Here is a 19,003-nt window from a genome sequence, read left to right as displayed (position 1 = left end):
CACCCGGAATGTACCTTTTCATCCGACCAAGTCTGAAGCATTGCTTCCAAGGTGAAAGAGCATCATGGTAATCACGAAGAGCTAACACTTTCCTTCCCAGAAAATCTGCTTTCAAAAATATTGATATATTCCTCCATAAATGACTAATTCAGCCTGCCGAAGACCAAGACCTAATAAGGAAACGAGTTTCTAGGCCACACCATACCTCCCTCTGCTTGCTGCTTTGTGCCAGCCCCAAGACTAACACAATGCCCTTTCACTCATTGGATCGGTGACAGCCTTCTGGACATCAGGATGGGCTCAGCCACCCCTCCCTTTGTCACTCAGAGCTTGAGCCTTCATTAAATCTCTACAATTCGAGTTCTAACCTGTTCCATAAGAGATTGGACTTGAATAATTGTGAGATCCCTTTCCCCACTGAAGTTAGGTGATTTCATCCATCTTCAGGCATCTCTGGCATTTTTCTATTTAAGAATATGATGGCAACACAAATAGAATGTGAAGATTCAAGAGGAATGAAGACAAAAAATGTAGAGAACATGAAGGACTGTTTTTCTTCATTCTTCTGTGGCATGAGAAAATCTATTTATAAGGGTTAAGGGGAGGTATTCAGCCCATAGCTGAGAAGTGCCAGGCCCATTCTCTAAAAGGATTACTAATATCTATTTATAGCACCCAGCAGGTCATCATGTTCTGGATCAAGATACACACACTGTCACAAGTACAGAATAGGCAGCCATACTCCATAAAGTATTCATTTGATATTTTATTTGACACCATCTTAACTTTTAAAGGAAAAATTAACTTGTAGCTTAAAATTATGTTAGAGCACACTCAATATTTAGCATTAGATTTTATTTTTAAGGCAAAGGATTATCACAGGTTTTATATCAACTAGACTGTACATAAACAGGCAGGGGGTTATAAGCCAATAAATAACATTGCTTTAAACACTATAGAGTCCAGTTTATGGCATATTATTTTCTAACAGTACAAAACTAATACAGAAAATACATTTGGAAAGATCACAGTGTTCAGAACATTGTATAACAGCAGTTTTAAAGACAGTAAGGTGCATCTCTAAGCTTCTGACTCAACCCTGCTTCCAGAGAATTCATTATACCATGCACTGGCTGTAAGCAAATCCCCCACGCGAAGGGGAGGCGACATAAACTGACCTGTAGCACTTCCCCCGCCAGGAACAACCAAGAACAAAAGCTAAAATCCGATGAGCATTGATTGGCAAGTTGATCCTGTTCAGCCAGGCACCAGCTAACTTGCCCCAGTGACCATGTCTTTGTGTATTAAGTGTTTGCCATTTTGTCCTTGAGAATAATGTATGCATTCGAGCTTGTGATTGCTAGTTTCTCTGTCAAATACCTAAATGGATTGTGACTAAAGATCAATCGAATGTCATGTATTGCATTATACTTTCTTGCTCTGACTGAAATACCCATTATTTTCTTGAAATATTAAGTACACAATAACAGACTTCTAGAAAGTGGTTTTTTTGGCATAATAATATGTAATATACCAGAATACTTGAGAACTTGGTTTTATTATAAAATACAGTACTACAACATTTTGTGATATAGCAAAATATCTGACACAATGTTCTGCTCTAAATTTAGATGTAACTGCTACAAATATGTCTTTGAAAGCGCCTCAAAGTACCCCTAAAGGAATATAATAATTAGCAATGGGTTGTAGAACCTTTTTTGGCAAAAAGAAAAAAAAAGGCATTTTTAAATAAGTCTCTCATTTTGTGTGCAAGGCTTTCTAAATTTTAGTTATATACAACATATAACTGGTGTTGGATTTAATGCTATTGGAAATTAGGCTTTTAAAGTCATAATAACTAATCTGTGTTATTTGGTGTATTTTAAAATAAATTTATGTTTTTAACTCTGCATGTGTGCTGAGGCAAATGCATTATAAAAAGAGTACAATTTTATTAATACTACTAATTTATTGAGCAGTTCTTCAAAATTCAGTAATACCTTAAGTCATGCATGCATGCGAAATCGCTTCAGTTATGTCTGACTCTTTGCAACCCCATGGACTGTAGCCCACCAGGCTCCTCTTTCCATGGGATTCTCCAGGCAAAAATACTGGAGTGGGTTGCCATGCTCCCCTCTAGGGGATCTTCCCTACCCAGGGATTGAACCCAAGTCTCTTGAATTATAGTATGTATTCATTCCTAAATACAGTTAGGAATAAGCAGTTCTATTCTATTGACAGATTATTCTTTTGTATCCCCCCAAATAATTAAGGAATTACACTGGTTTACTAGTGAATGTGAAATGTAGCATTTACAGAGGTGAGCTTTTTTCTCCAATGATACAATCATATTTCTCTAAGTATCATGAATTGTGTAAAATCTTTTTGGTGAAGTAAATTCTATTCACTTGGGAAATGCACATTCCAAAACTAGCACGTGGTGTTTGACTATTCTCTAGTATATGGCTTTGCAACCAAGTGACTTCCTCTAATAATTGGATTCTACTACAAAATCCATTTGAAAAATGTTAATTTAGCGCCATTAAATCCATGAGACTAATTCAGACTTCCTTTCCAAGTAGAGCTCCCACGCATGTTCAAAATTGGGAAGGCTGTTACCCTTTTAGAGAATGGACTGCTCTTCCGAATCAGATTCTAAAACCAAACTTTTGCACTTAGAATGTCCCCCTCCTACATCTGGAAAGTCTATATAAAACCTCATGGTATATAATCTTCATTTTCAAGAGCAAAGGGATTCTACTGCTACTAGAGTCTTCAGAAGACATCTCTAATATTGAAATACTAAAGTCCTAAAAAAAAAAAGAAGCAAAACGGATCATTTAACCTTATTTAAATACATCCATATAGAAGGGTTACTACAGTCAACTTGGACCAAATTAAGCAGCAGAAGTTATTTAATTGGTAATTGCCACTTAAGCACAGATCGTAAAACAAAACTTATAGGGGCAGCATCAGACTTCCCACTCAAACAAAGGCAAAAAGATCACTTGCTGAAGGTTGACAGTTGTCAAGTATAGTGTATATCTTCTTCAAACTGATCGCTAAGTCACAACTACTTCACGCACTTTACGATAACAGCACACACTAAAGCAAGTAAATGAACACCACACACAAAATATTTTTAAAGAAAGTATTAGCAGAAACAGTATTACTCTACTTATGAAACTGTATTCTATGTTTACACATATACACATTCTGATGTTTCTCCCCTCATCTTGGTAGAGCTCATCATTTCTGAAAAAATGAGAGGAAGGTATGTATTGGGGTACTTTCTGAAGATCTGTGTCCACGTGCAAGACATTACAGCCATCTGCTGGTTTCAAATTAGGAGGTGGTTCTAGAACAAGAAGACATATCTTAGCTCTTGGGTGATTCTGAATACAAAGAATAAGTAGAGATAGGCTCCAAAGAGAATGGAGAAGGAAGGGAAGACACAAAGTTTTTCTCATTCAGAGACCTTGTGGCAATTTCCAGAATTCTTTTTCCCAGAAGTGTACTAAAGAATGACCTTACATCTTTGTGAGGGTAAGATAATTAGTAGGGATTAATACTCAAGGACATTGTTCTGGTATCTTTAATGTGATGTGGGGAGGGGGAGGGATGTTAAAACACCTCCACAGAAAAATAAATATTATAAGCATACCATAAATGTATGATGCCAGACTAACCATGTTTTTATAGTGGTAGCTGGGTAACCACCACCATCCAGAGGTGGAACCTTATAAACACAGAACTCAACAGCTGCACACCGGTTTCTTTATCCAGAAGAGTTTTTTCAGACATGTTAGCATACCATGGTAATCTCCAAAAAGGGGATAAAAGAATAGAACTTCCCTAATTTATTTCATCACCGAATCTATTTTTTTACAGGGCAGCTCTTGGTCCTAGTGTCTTGCACACAGGGAAACCCTGCAGTACTCAAGTAACATGTAGTGTTTGGTTTCCATTTTCTCTTATAACAACAAAAACACACAAGCGGTCTAGGAGGACCTTCTCAATCCTGAGGGACAGCAGTGGGATGCTAACCCTACTGTCCAATGCAACAGCCAACCCACATGTGGCTCTTGAGCACTTGAAATGTGGCCAGTCTGATTTGAGGTGTACAGTAAGTGTCCAACACACACTAGGTTTTTAAAAGTTAATACCCCCAAATGTTAAGTATCTCATTAATAACTATATTGATTACATGTTGAAATGATAATATTTTGGGTAGGCTGAGTTGAATCAACTACACCATTAAAATTAATTTCACCCTTTCTTTTGCATTTTTAATGGAGCTACTAGAAAATTTTAAAACTACATATGTGGCTCACACTAGCGGCTCTGTTTGTGAAACTCACATGTGTTCTCATCTACGAGATGGCTACTAACGCCTTTAACCCGGCAGCAGATGTTGTATCAAAGTGATGCTTAAGATAGACACTCAAATATAACTAGGGCCCTCGTTAATTATGTGCTAATTGATTAGAGAGCAGTTAACACACAATGAAGAGCCACTCATTAATCAGTTTATGCTTACATATATCTGTTCACTCAGATACATCTAAGAGCTAAATGTTGGGTTTTATTTCATATGTGATTTTCATTCTAAGTCAGTCTCTCGCTCTCTTACATACACACACACAACACAGACAGACACACACACAAACTATTTTCTACACAGACTAAGAAAAGCCAAACAGGAAACAAACAGGAAGTCCTTGAAAACTGTGTTTTTAAAGAGTGTGACAGTCAAGCCTCGTGTATCTTTTCTCCCTTTCTCTCTCTCCTTCCTGAATATTCTACATGGAGAAGAAAGGCAAGAAAAGAAAGGGCCATCTGCTTTTTAAACCGTGCTATTCACCACCACCACCCCTCCCCACAAAGAATAAAAACATGGATGATTTAGTTTTCATTTTAAAGGATTTTTTTTTCAAATTCAGTTCAGAGGGGTAATAGGTACACACAAAGGCCAAAGAAGGTGCAGAAAGTTCTGCAGATAAGGGACTTGGGCATTTGTGGAGAAGTCCATGTGCAAATGACAAGGTTCAGGACTTTAAAGAAAATACAAACAAGTATATCTTCCACCCCAAAGGCATCATCCATCAGGTTTCAGTTCACTAACACTTGTAATTAAAGAAACAAGGAGAGAGAGGGCACCCCTAGTATGAGATTTATGATCATGTGGGAGGCCCAGATGTTTAATGTAGCATGAACTTTGTTGTTGTTTTTTCCCAGAGCAGTACAAATAAAATGACCAGGTTTCTTTATGGAGAAGAGGCAGGATAAACGCAGTCACCCTTCTCCTCCCATGAACAGCTGTACCTGGGGTGGGCTATCTCAGACTGCAGAATGGGCCCAACTCCTGCTGCTGACCTTGAGGTCAGCCCTTCCATCCAGAGGGGACTCCAGCCTTCCTGGGCCTGGAGCTCTTAGCTACCAACTGACATGGATGGAAGAGATAAGGAAAAAGCTGCCCTCTCAGGCGAAAGGAGGTCACATGATTAAGCAGACACAGAAAAAAAAAAAAAAAAAAAAAAAAAGAACCAACACATCAGAATGTACTATTTAAAGAGAAGGAGGACAAGAAGTTGCTGGATCGGGGTGGTATGGGATTAGAGGTCCCAGGAAGCAATAAAACCCATGAGTAAGATGACTGGTTTTTAGCAGCACTAAACGTGCCTCCACAACTCACACTGAGATGCTAAGCTTTCTCCCACCCAATCTTTGCCTGCCTTCTCATTGGCTTTCCTTGCCAAGTTTATGCCATAATCACCCAGCCTTGGTGAATATGAGGCTTAGTCATTTTGCTCTTGATTTAGGATAGCGCTGAATAAATAACCCAGGCCCCTAAAGGAAGGCCTTCTATGCCATGAGAGTATATTTCTATCGCTCTATGTCATGCAATACTGAGGCCTGAATTAAAGTGCAAACCAGACTCAACTCCAAATTACCTTACCCCCAGTTCATGTTTGCTCTGCAGACCTAACCGGTAGCTCCTTTTCTTGAGTTACTGGCACTGTAATCCTTTGTTTCCAGAGAGCAAAATAAATATTTGCATTAAAAGGAGCTCCCTCTGAACCAGCCTATTCCTACGTACTCAGCCCAGTGAATCAGAACTTTCTGAGGCACAAATACTATTGACAGGACTGGTTCTAGAATATAAAAAACATACTTTGTTTTTACCCAGCAAGTGATCCAGACTCTGAGCACTGCATCACAAGGAGATTCCATTTGGCCGAAGTGCTCACTTGAAGTCATAATTGAGCATGATTTTCTATGCTCTTAGTAGGTACTTAAAATATAGCTTCCATTTTAAACATATAAAGGACCTGCCTATTATAAAACTCTCTTGCATGCGTGCTCAGTCACTTCAGTCATGTCCAACTCTTTCTAACCCCATGAACTATAGACCACCAGATTCCTCGGTCCATGGGATTCTCCTGGCAAGAATGCTAGAATGGGTTGCCATGTCCTCCTCCAGGGTATCTTCTCAACCCAGGGATCAAATCTGCGTCTTCTGCATTGCAGGCAGATTCCTTACTGCTGAACTACCGGGGAAGTCCATAAAACTCTCTTATATCCATTTTATCATTGACCACCCTGTGAGGTGGAAAGGATGACGGTGATGATTACAGTGGCCCATGGAGCAAGAGTTTGAAATTTCCAAAATAGGGCTCTTTGCATTACTAATTTTTTTTCTTTTAATTATTGTTCCCTTAAATGGTAATAAATCACAAACATATTTGTTGCACTAAAATTTTTGAGATTTGCTCTCTACAGAAGCTGAACAATTTGAGCACAATCTTGATTAAAATCTTAAATGTGTCAAAAGAAAGTTAAAGATCCAAATTGCCAAGGAAAAGTTCAAATGTAGGATGGGCTAAGAAAATGACTGTTTCTTGAGTTATCAGAAAGTAAATACTATTATCTTAATAGCATAGTCAATTACCTAAAGCACGGTGGAATATATGCTGTCAAACCTCTGCTCTCCGTTACCAAGTTACAAATGGAAAGAAAAAGTAAAATTTGATGACTAAAATGTGATTAGGCAAAATAAAAATACATTGGGGAGGTGTGAAAGAGAAGGTACATAATTGTGTTAATGAAACAAAACACAGAGAGTTGAAATATTTTCTGATGCTTCCTGTTTGCCAAGTATTGGGTTGGCCAAAAAGTTAAAAAACCCAAACGAACTTTGTGGCCAACCCAGTATAAGGCAGTCTCTCCCATTGTTGCGAGATTCTTTTAATCTATCCTTAAATATTTCCACAGTTACCTTCAAGATTTATAATTGTTCATGCCCACATATAGTAAATAATATTAAAGTAATGCTAGTGGTGGTGAAAATACCCCTGTAGCCTTCAAGAGGTGACACACTTTAGCATTATTCAAAAAAGACTGTTACTACATAGACGGGAACACATTGGTTAGTTAAATAAGAAGTGACATGCCACACTTTTCTACAGCAACACTAAAGTGTCTCTTTCCTCCTTGGGAAAACAAGATAGAAGAGGACCTTCCCAAACCCTTAATTCTACTTTCTCAGGAAAATGAAAACTTTCCACAAGTTTAAGTGCTAAATAAGTTTATCTTTGTCTCTAATTTACTGAGGTGTCAATTCATAAAGACACAAACATGGCCTCTTCTTGGATTTGATACACAAAAATGTTGCCTTTTCACAATGACAACACAGTTACCCTACTGGACCTCCAAAGGGTGGGTAAGCAGAAATGTGTCCAGTTTTTCTGAAGTTCCTAGAAATGAATCTGGCATGTCGAGCTAGATTACCACTTCTTAGACCTCAGGTTTTAGGTCTTAAGGATGAAGGGTGGAAGGATCAGCAAACAGAAACAGAAGCTAACTTCTAGGGTATTTTGTTCACCACTGTATCCCCATGTTCAAGTCTAGAATATGGAATAAATACACATGGGAAGTGAAACCCTGAATCCAAATTCTTATTCTGCCCCTTTCTAACTGTGAGACTTTGAATCAGTTATGTAAATCACCTCGAAGGGTTGCTGGATGATGAAAAAAAGCACGCACTACTAAAGCCCTGTATATTGCATGCTTATTATTGTTAGCCTATAGGGGTCAAATGAAATGAATTTACATCCAAATGGTGAAAAGCAGGTACCACTATCACTCCAAAAGGAGACTACTGTGTAGAAGGCATTTTGTCCTAAGACTTTCTGAGAGGTCCTTGACCATTCAATTCTTGAAAGAACATCTAGAACCCAACTTTGGAGGTCACCTGCAAGCTGCTATTTATGTGGTACTGCCCCAATCTGAGTATCTTCAAAGATGAACAACTGAGGGCAATTTTATATACTTACATGTGAGGATGGGAAAAGGAAACAATGAGCTGAAAAGGTATGTGCTTTTCAAAACCACTTTGTCTTAGCTTGCTCTGATGAACACACACATAACAAAGTCATAAAATATACAAAGACAGTTCTTACCATTCTTCAGTCCCAGATTCTTTGAGAATCTTATAAATGCTAGAGATCTTCTTTCCAGAAAAAAGTATGTGCATGTGCACACACACACACATTTTTAGGCAACAGAATATTCCCCAACTCCTCCCAAAGTTCATCTATAAATCAAGAAGTTGGAAGTACTGAACAAAGTAAGTGCTTAAATTTACATGGGGACAGATGTATTGTCGTTGTTCAGTCACTCAATCATGTCTGACTCTTTGCAACCCTATAGACTGGAGACCGCCAGGCTCCTCTGTCCATGGAATTTCCCAGGCAAGAATACCGGAGTGGGTTGCCATTTCCTTCTCCGGATGTATATATACATCTATTCCCCTGTAAACCAAAGTGCCTATTGATACGTATATATTCTATATTTATCACGTATATCCAAATACTTAATGACTATTTAAATAACTGTGAAATCTTAAAATGCATTCAATTTCCTCCTCATTCTGATATATGAAATTGCCAGTGACCAAATTCTAGGAAACGGATAGACTCGTGTTCTGAGTATTGAAGTGACAGATGTTCCCACAGTGTTCTGGAAACCACTACTTATTTGAAATAGTTTTACAGCTTCTATGTGTTTACAGCAGGGCTGAATTTAATATGACAGCTTGGCTCAATGGATATTGTAGACAAATTCTAGTGGAGCCTGTGTCTTGGAGGATATGATGATCAGCTGGGGAATTCACGCATATCTTAATCTAATAGTATAAAATTGAGCAATGCTCTTTTCATAATCACTGGTCCCTTTCTAGGCCAGTGTGTGTCCCAGGGCACACAGTATTCCACCCAAGGCAGAAACGACCCACCTCCTTGGTGTTTACCCTCATCTTTGAGATGAGAGATTTTTGCCACAAGTGTATTTTACAGTTCCGCTAATAGCTTCATTGAGATTACATAGGCATTTAAAAAATTACTAACAATAGACAGAACATAGCTTATGCTTCAAATTGAGAAAAACACTTGACAGCAACACCTGCTATGGTATTTGCTAGCCTGTGAATTTTGTTATTCTAATTGAGCTTTTGGAAAGAAGAAGGAACCAGGAAAAGATATGCTCTAAGACCTAAGGGAACTTGGAATTTGGGGGTTGAAGCTAAGTTATGGTATGATTTCTTTAAAGTGCCCAGGGTAATGATAAAAATAGATTCATAGGCAAATTTCTCCATTCATTAAAAATCATGAATTTCAGTAAGTAAAGGCAAAGGACAACCAAGAGTTTCCCTTTTTGTCCTTTGGCAACCTGACCCATCCCTCCTAGCAGTTTTCAGCTGGGCAATGACTTTAGTTTTCTGATGGTCTTTATTTCTGAATTTAGGGGTGGAGGGCACCCACAAGTGGTCAAATTCTCTTTCCAATTGCAAAAATATTTTTGCCATTTCATTGCCATAATCCACATCTCAATGTTGGTTTAAGTGAGACAGATGATTTTTCCTTCCCTTTTTCCTCTGATCTTTGGTGTCACATCCATTCCCTGAACTGTTCCATCTCTAGGGGTTTCAGAAGAGTTGTGGTGTCTTTATGTTTGCACGTTCTCACACTGTTCTCCCTTCAACCTGGAATCATGTTGCCTTCTTCACCTGCCTGCTCCCTTCCTTCCTTCTGGCAGCAATGTTAAGGCTCATGGTTGTGATACCATTGAATGTGGCTTATGTGGAAACTGCCTCAGGTAGTAGGCTCAGGAAATCTCGGGAACCTTCTGCAGGGCCATGATGGGACATGGAGCCTTCTAAACAAAGACGCTGAAGAGAGGGAACTCAGCCTGGTTGGGCTGCAGCAGATCGATCAGAAAGCACACGGTCCCAGAGAAGCCTTCATACAAGCTGTATATACTTTCAAGGACCCGGGAACCAGCCTTGAATTCCTCCGTAAATAAAAATTCAGCAAACCTAAAAGAAGAAGATATGAACAGTTTTCATATGAGTGTCTCCATATTATTGACCCTGGGTTGCTTCATCCTCTTCTCTGATAAGTTCAAGGTTTAGCAGCATTCTCTTTACAGATGTATATAAGATTTTAAGAAGGCCTTCTTCTCTGTTAAGAAATGGAGACACCATTATGCCATTGTGTATGTTCATAGCCTAGGTTGGCAAGCAAACTTGACTATTTTCGGCATTTGCAAAGCAAAGCACTTTCTGAGGATTTCATTCCTTCTGTCATCCAATAATTGAAAGTAAAAAAGACAGGTAAGTAGCCATATTTTTATTTATCTTGAGTAGAAGCAAGCTGATATATGCCTGTGCCTTTAAAAAAGTAAATATGCTGTGTTTCTGCAGACATATTATTTCTGAGCTAGGTTTCATTTATATGTGACAGAGAGCAGAGACTATGAAAATAAATGGGCAAGATATTATACGATCTCTGCTTTGGGCAAACAAAAGAATAAGATGAATGGGAAAAGGCAAGCAACATTTTATAATCATGACATCAAACAGCAAACTCAGCTACAAGATAGATTATTTTTAGGACATCTGCCTTAAAAACAAATCACTGATCTCTAACTTCTCAATGAGAGATCTTTTTTTCTTTTACCTGTATTTGTCACAAAGCCTATTCAAATCATTTCTAATGAGGACCATTTTTAGTAGTTTACAGGTTTTAAGTGCTGTCACCTCTTTACAGACTCGCTCTACTGATTCCCATCAACAACAAAAATAATCACCCGTTCAGAGGCTACAGCTCACAGGCTGAAAAGGCCTGACAGCTGATTCTGCCATAAATTTAGATTATTGCTACTACATAGGGGGTCCTATGAAGAGTAATTACTTATTTGATCTTTTTCAGGCTCTTGGAATTATTGACAGTAGCTTAAAATAAATGAGCAGGAAACATATGGCAATTTTGTTTGGGCTAATTTTTCTCTCAACTGTTTTCCTGAATATGCAACAATTTTTAATAGAAGTCAAAAACAGTAGAATAATGATGCATCTTAAGAGTTAATTCAAAATTTATAATTAACACACTGAAACTTCCTGGTATAGCCACCTTTTAGTGTTCTGTATCATTTGGCAATCTGGATTCATTATCAGAAAAAAAAAAGTCTCCATATACATAAAGTAAAATACACAGGATTTCCAAGGAAATTAATTATAAGTTAGCAGAATTTTTTAAACCAAATTTGTGATACAATGATAAACGGATTCTTAATTAGCACATTAAATAACAAGATCCAGTAGTGGATCTAATAACTGCTGACATTTCTAACTAGTGATTGGAGCAAAATACATTTCACAGTTTCTGCAACAATAGGAATAACATGAGAATATCTATGACTTCTACTGGTGACAGAGTCATGTCTACTGCAGACTCAGAATTGAAGGAAATGCTACCTTTCAGTGTAAAATGTAATACTTTTCTCAAGTAAATTCACAAACCCTAGATTACAAAGTCCTGGGGCTTCCCTGGTGGCTCAGATTGTAAAGAATCTGCCTGCAATGTGGGAGACCTGGGTTCAATCCCTGGGTTGGGAAGATCTGGAAAGAGGAATGGCAGCTTACTCCAGTACTCTTGCCTGGAGAATTCCATGGAGGAACCCAGCAAGCTATAGTACACGGGGTCACAAAGAGTCAGACATGACTGAGTGACTAACACACATACACAGACACACAGACACACAGACACACACACACACACAAAGCCCTGGTGTGGTAGAAAGAGGAAGGGCTTTGGGGGTTGCAATACCTAACTCGGATAATTTCAAGTTAGATGACCTTTAGCAAACTTCTTCATCTGATTTTAAAATGAAGTTGCAGAGTTGCATAAGATTATCTGTATAGATTAAAGATACCATATATTAGGGATCTGGGCAAAGAGCAAGCATTCAATACACGGTAAATATGCATTTTTTCAAAAAACATAGTATAGCAGAATATTTGTAAGATAGACAACCATTCCACTATATTTTAAGAGAAATGCACAGTTAATTTTGCTTCCTCATCTGACCTTTCCCCGTCAGGGTTTGATTTATTTATTATACTACTGAAATCATACTTTGTATAATATTTAATATCCTATATTTTTTAACCTAAAAATAACATGATAAATATTTTTGTGCTTTTCAAAATAACTTCTAAATGATATACAGCAATTTACAAAAGCATCAGCAGTGTGTGAGAGTTGCAGTTTCATTGCACTCTGACCTATACTGCATGTTATCATATTAAAGTGAAAATGATTGTTTCAAAATATACCCAATGGTACAAAATTCAAACTAACCAATTCATTTTTCTAAGAAATTCTGTAAAAATAAAAGTCAGAATGGTAATTATGGAACTAAAAAGAATTACAGATACAAAGCATTACATATCAAAACCTATTGATTATGACTAAAATAGAACTCAGAGGAAAAGTCATTGATCTGAGTTGTTGTTATAAAGATGGAAGGTATTCTAATTAAGCACTTTTTAAAAACTGTAGAGAATAACAAAGTAAAGGGAATGAACACTGGAAAATAAAAAATAAAGGCAGAAAACAATTAATTAGGAAGCAAAAGAGGAAAACAAAAAGAATTAATAAAAACCAAAAGCCAGTTTCTTTAAAGGATAAACAACATAGACAAAATGCTAATGCGTCTGGGGAAAAACAGGGCTTCCCTAGTAGCTCAGTTGGTCAAGAATCTGCCTATAATGAAGGAGACCACCAGTTGGGATTCCTGGGTTGGGAAGATTCCCTGGAGAAGGGAAGGGCAACCTACTCCAGTATTCTTGCCTGGAGAATCCCCATGGACAGCAGAGCCAGGCAGGCTACAGTCCATGGGGTCGCAAGTATCCGACATGACTTAGAGACTAAACCACCACTGGGGAGAAACAAAAGCATTAGAAATGTGAAAGGGCATGGAATCACAGACATGGGAAATTTTAAATACCATGGAACTGTACTTTTTGATCTTTACATCAAAGATTCAAAAAAAATCCATATGAACTAGATGCTTTTATAAGAGTTTGTGTGTGTTAGTTGCTCAGTCATGTCCAACTCTTTGCAACTCCATGGACTATAGCCCGCCAGGCTCCTCTGTCCACGGAATTCTCCAGGTAAGAATATTGGAGTGGGTTGCCATTCCCTTCTCCAGGGGATTTTCCCAACCCAGGGATCGAACCCAGGTCTCCTGCATTGTAGGCAGAATCTTTCATTGAAATCCCAATCAAATGTCCACAGGCTTTTTTAACTTCTGAAAAACTGATTCTAAAATATAATTGGAAGAATAAAAGAGAGAGTACAGCTAAGAAAAACTAGAAATAAATGAATAACGAAATAAGGTCCAGAAACAAACTCATACATTTATATAAATTCAGTCTGTGATAAATTTGGAATTTCAAATCATTGGAGTCAACAGACATTATGAGGAAGTTTCATTTTTTTAATTAAAAAACACACAAAAAAGATTTTTAGAAAACACAAAGATAGACACCCATCTGACACTATTTTAAAAAGTAAGCTCTAAGCTAATCAAAGATTTAAAAGTTAAAGTAACTTTTAAATTGGTGGGAGAAATGGGCAAAGGGGTATAAATTTATTTTAAAAATTAAAATAAAATTATATAAGTACTAAAAGCTCAGTCGTGTCTAACTCTTTGCAACCCCACGGACTGTAGCCTGCCAGGCTTCTCTGTCCAAGGAATTCTCCAGGCAAGAATACTGGAGTGGGTAGCCATTCCCTTCTCCAGGGGATCTTCCTAACCCAGAAATTACACCCAGATCTCCTGTATTGCAGGCAGCCTCTTTACCATCTGAGCCACCAGGGAAGCCCAAAAGTACTAAAGGTCCATGTAAATTAACATTATTTTTTAATCTTAGAGTGGGAAAGGTTTCTTTAAGTATAACACAAAATCTGGAAATTTTAAAAATTTGACAACTTTTTCAAGAGAGATACATAAAAATTTTGGTCTGACAAAAGACCATGAACTAAGCTGAAAGAAAAATGGCAAAGTAGAAAAATATTTATAACATACATTGACAAAGAGTTACAGTACTCAAAATAAGCATCATAACAGAAAAAAAATGGGCAAAAGATAAAGACAGTTTAAAAATACTTCTGGATTTAATGACTTCAATTTTAAAATTTTTCTGACAAGTGTACCAAAAGATATGTATTGGATATTTGGGACAATTTTGTTTGTTTTAGTAAAGACTGCACATACACTAAGTGTCCATTACTTAAAGATTGGTTAAATTAATCATGGTACAACTATAATAAATAACTATATAATCATTAAAACAATAAGCTAGATCTACATAAACTGAAATAAAGGGTGTCCCTTAACAGTTGTTTATTTAAAATTATAAACTGCAAACAGTTATGTATGGTACAGTTACACATACATAATTGTAGGTTTTTATTAAAATATATATACTTAGATATAAGAACATACATTTATGCATAGAGAAATGTCTGGAATGATATAACTCAAATTTTTAGTGATGATAACATTGAATACATACACTGCAGATACTCTGTGTCAGGCACTGTTCTAAATGATAAATGAGGACATTATGCTAAGTGAAATAAGTCAGGCACAAAAAGACAAATACTCCACGATAACACATGAGGAATCTACAACAGTTAAACTCACAGAAGTAGAGAATAGAATGAAGGTTGCCAAGGGTCGGGGTGTAGGAGGGGAAATGGGGAGTTTTTGCTCAATGGGTAGAAAGTTTCTGTTATTGAAGCTGAGTAAGTTTCAGAGATCTGTTGTATAATACTGTGCCTGTAGCTAACAATATGGTACATTTAAAAATACGCTAAGAGATTAGAGCTCATATTAAGTGTTCTTACCACAATAAAAAAATCACAAATAGACATACCCCTTGGCACAGTAATTCCACTTCTAGGGATTTACCTTACAGGTATGGAGGCTAGGATGGTAAAGAATCTGCCTGCAATGTAGGAGACCCAGGTTTGATCCCTGGGTCGGGAAGATCCCCTGGAGAAGGGAATGGCAACCCACTCCAGTATTCTTGCCTGGAAAATCCCATGGACAGAGGAGCCTGGCAGGCTGCAGTACATGGGGTTGCAAAGAGTCAGACACGACTGAGCAACTAACACACTTTCATACCCATAGGTGAACAGCATGATATATGTACAAGATTATTCATCATAGCATTTTAAGTAATGCAAAACACTGGAAAGAATCCAAACTGCCCTCCATATGGCTTATTCATAAGATGTAATACTGCTGCTGCTGCTGCCGCTGCTAAGTGTCCGACTCTGTGCAACCCCAGAGACGGCAGCCCACAAGGCCCGCCCCCGTCCCTGGGATTCTCCAGGCAGATGTAATACTACACAACAACAAAGATGGAAAGTCCTTTATTTACTGATTGAGGGTGATCACTATGATAGCAAAATGCTACCATTTGTATCAAAAAGAGGGACAAAATTTTACATATACACTTATCTGCACACACACACACACACATACACACACATACAGATATGTATAGCTCTGAGAAGGCAACTAAGATACTGGTAACCATCTCCTGGGAAGTGAACTAAATTGCTAAAATGCACCATGGAAGTATCTGTGTTTACACTTTTAAAACTATGTGACTATTAGTTGTTCTGAACATTAACTGGATTAATACTTATAAAAACAAAAAAACATGCAAAGAAAGGCTGACCTTTGGGCTCGGTAGATGTATTTAGAGTTTCCGGTGAGCCGGTAGAGCAGCAGGAAGACATAGGCACTGCCAGCCACCCCGTGGCAGATCCCTGGGCCCTTCTTTAGCAAGCCCTTCTGCCATGTGAGTTCCCCACACCGGATACATGTGTCCAGGTACTGTGGTTTCTTGGAAACCAGATAAGCTTTGGCAAACAGATAGGCAATTCCTGTAAAAACATCACAGATATTAGAGATGATTTTCAAGTCTTAATACTATAGAGTAAAACTTCTCAAACTGGAAGAGGCCCACTCATCAGGGTACTGGTAAAATATCCATTCTAATCAAGTAGGTCTAAGGTGGGGCCAGGGTACTACATTTCTAACAATGACCCTTCCAGGGGCCACATTTTAAGTAGCAAGGCTATAGAATCTTACCCAAGGGAGTCTTATTGTACCTGTGAGATTTAAATTGTTTGAATTGTATGGTGATTATCAGTACCGAAAGAAAGAGCAACAAGCACCTAGTCAGATAAAATCCATAATTTGCAAATAGGTTAATATTGAATGACAAATACCGTGGTAAGCATTACGCTTGTCTTGCTATTTTGGAAAGGCTAAATGTTTATACAGTTTGCCCATCCCCCCACGGACATTCAGAATTTGTCATGTTAAAAGTATTTAAAACTATACACCTTTTCTTAAGAGACAAACTGGGAGTCCTTCCAAAAACAACAATGATTCCAAGTGACTTGGCCAAGACTCTGGCTTCAGCTGTGAAGTGAGGCCCTGCCATCTAACTGTTCCAAAGAAAGATCTTTCCTTCAACACTGCTCAACCAAGGCAATCTCCATTACACAGGCAGGAATGGAAACAAGAGAAGTGATAGCTATTAATAGAAACCATTTCCCCCACATTCCAGGTGCTCATATTGGGAGAGATTAGTAGCCCAAGATCACTCTCTCCTGCCTCGCCTGAGAGGGACAGACTGGAATTTAGTAGATATTTGGACTAGCTCATCCATCAGGGTTATCTCTGCCTTTGTCTGTGACTGGCCTATTTTACAACTGTGTAGAGACAGAAATTACCTTGTAGAAAACTGACAATAATGTAAATAATACTTGTCTCTAGAAACTTCACATTCTGTCCAATAGATGTTGAGTTGACTTCCCTCAGTCTTTGTGGAAGCAGCTAGTTTTTGCATCTATTAAGCAAACTCATGTCAGCCTTCTTCCCAGCCTAGAGATACATCTGCTCTTTGGAGATTCCTTTGAGCCAGTTATAACACTTTTCTCTGGTTCCCTCATTAATTTATGAGTTAAATAAAATTGTTGACATGTTTATTTTATATTTGTCTGAGAGTCATGATTTTATTCTCTTTTAAATATGTATCTTTGGGGACTTCCCTGGAAGACCATGCTTAAGACTCCATGCTTCCAATGCAGGGGGCATGGGTTTGATCCCTGGTTGGGGAACCAACATCCCACATGCCTCACCATGTGGCAAAAAAGGGAAAAAAAAAAGGTATTCTTTAACACTCTAATGATGAAGGTGAAGAGGAACTCAAAAGCCTCTTGATGAAAGTGAAAGTGGAGAGTGAAAAAGTTGGCTTAAAGCTCAACATTCAGAAAACGAAGATCATGGCATCTGGTCCCATCACTTCATGGGAAATAGATGGGGAAACAGTGGAAACAGTGTCACTTTATTTTTCTGGGCTCCAAAATCACTGCAGATGGTGACTGCAGCCATGAAATTAAAAGACGCTTACTCCTTGGAAGGAAAGTTATGACCAACCTAGACAGCATATTCAAAAGCAGAGACATTACTTTGCCAACAAAGGTTCGTCTAGTCAAGGCTATGGTTTTTCCTGTGGTCATGTATGGATGTGAGAGTTGGACTGTGAAGAAGGCTGAGCGCCAAAGAATTGATGCTTTTGAACTGTGGTGTTGGAGAAGACTCTTGAGAGTCCCTTGAACTGCAAAGAGATCCAACCAGTCCATTCTGAAGGAGATCAGCCCTGGGATTTCTTTGGAAGGAATGATGCTAAAGCTGAAACTCCAGTTACTACTTTGGCCACCTCATGCGAAGAGTTGACTCATTGGTAAAGACTCTGATGCTGGGAGGGATTGGGGGCAAGAGGAGAAGGGGACGACAGAGGATGAGATGGCTGGATGGCATCACTGACTCGATGGATGTGAGTCTTAGTGAACTCTGGGAGTTGGTGATGGACAGGGAGGCCTGGCGTGCTGTGATTCATGGGGTCGCAAAGAGTCGGACACGACTGAGCAACTGATCTGATCTGATCTGATGAACATCTAACAACGGGCTCTCCTCAGCGAGTGCTTTCCAGAGAACCACTGACAATGGTCACCTATAGCACTATCCTCCTTCAGTTTTAGGAAGAAAGTGTCATTTCCACAAAGAATGATTTTTAAAAGAATTTCACTTAGTTAATTACGCATTCATTCATTCACTGTATCCATTCATTTGAAAGTGTGCATTGATGATCTGCTTTATTCACAGCACTAGGCAGGGCCAAAGCTTCATGGGCGGGTGACCTGTACAGCCTCACAAAGGACCTCCAGGAGGGCCCCACCCTGTACTGAAGGCTCTGTTGTTGCCATCTTGAATTTCTTAATCCTTTTTCAAAAAGGGGTCTGCGTGTTTATTTTGTATTGGGTCCCCCAAATTATGTAGCCAGTTCTGGCCCTGGGTGATATAAAATAAATGATAACTCAACACAATGCCTGCCCTTCAGGAAGGTACAATCTAGAAAGGGAGAAAATAATATGTACTTGTGACAGATACATAAGACACGCAGTTTATGATGATGTTGGAACATAAAATGAATGGCACTGAAAATCATACTAGAGGGATCAGAAAAGTCTAAATTCCCTGAGGGAGACTGTCAAGGGAAGCTTTGCTA

General features: G+C 38.4%; 2 protein-coding genes across 2 annotated transcripts in view; both read right to left on the bottom strand.

The window, feature by feature from the left end:
- Window positions 1-354, bottom strand: part of XK (X-linked Kx blood group) — a 50,181-nt gene extending 49,827 nt beyond the window's left edge. Inside the window, exon 1 of the mRNA XM_044937106.2 lies at window positions 15-354. Coding sequence (XP_044793041.1) covers window positions 15-22 — 8 coding nt within the window. The 5' untranslated portion in view covers window positions 23-354. The remainder of the gene's footprint in view (window positions 1-14) is intronic.
- A 394-nt stretch (window positions 355-748) lies between these two features.
- Window positions 749-19,003, bottom strand: part of LANCL3 (LanC like 3) — a 121,481-nt gene continuing 103,226 nt past the window's right edge. The window contains exons 4-5 of the mRNA XM_006066431.4: window positions 16,100-16,307; window positions 749-10,375 (exon numbers count right to left, since the gene is read on the bottom strand). Coding sequence (XP_006066493.1) covers window positions 10,216-10,375; window positions 16,100-16,307 — 368 coding nt within the window. The 3' untranslated portion in view covers window positions 749-10,215. The remainder of the gene's footprint in view (window positions 10,376-16,099; window positions 16,308-19,003) is intronic.

Source organism: Bubalus bubalis, chromosome X, assembly GCF_019923935.1.
Source record: "Bubalus bubalis isolate 160015118507 breed Murrah chromosome X, NDDB_SH_1, whole genome shotgun sequence".
Taxonomy (NCBI): domain Eukaryota; kingdom Metazoa; phylum Chordata; class Mammalia; order Artiodactyla; family Bovidae; genus Bubalus; species Bubalus bubalis.
This window is presented reverse-complemented; position numbering and strand designations above follow the sequence as displayed.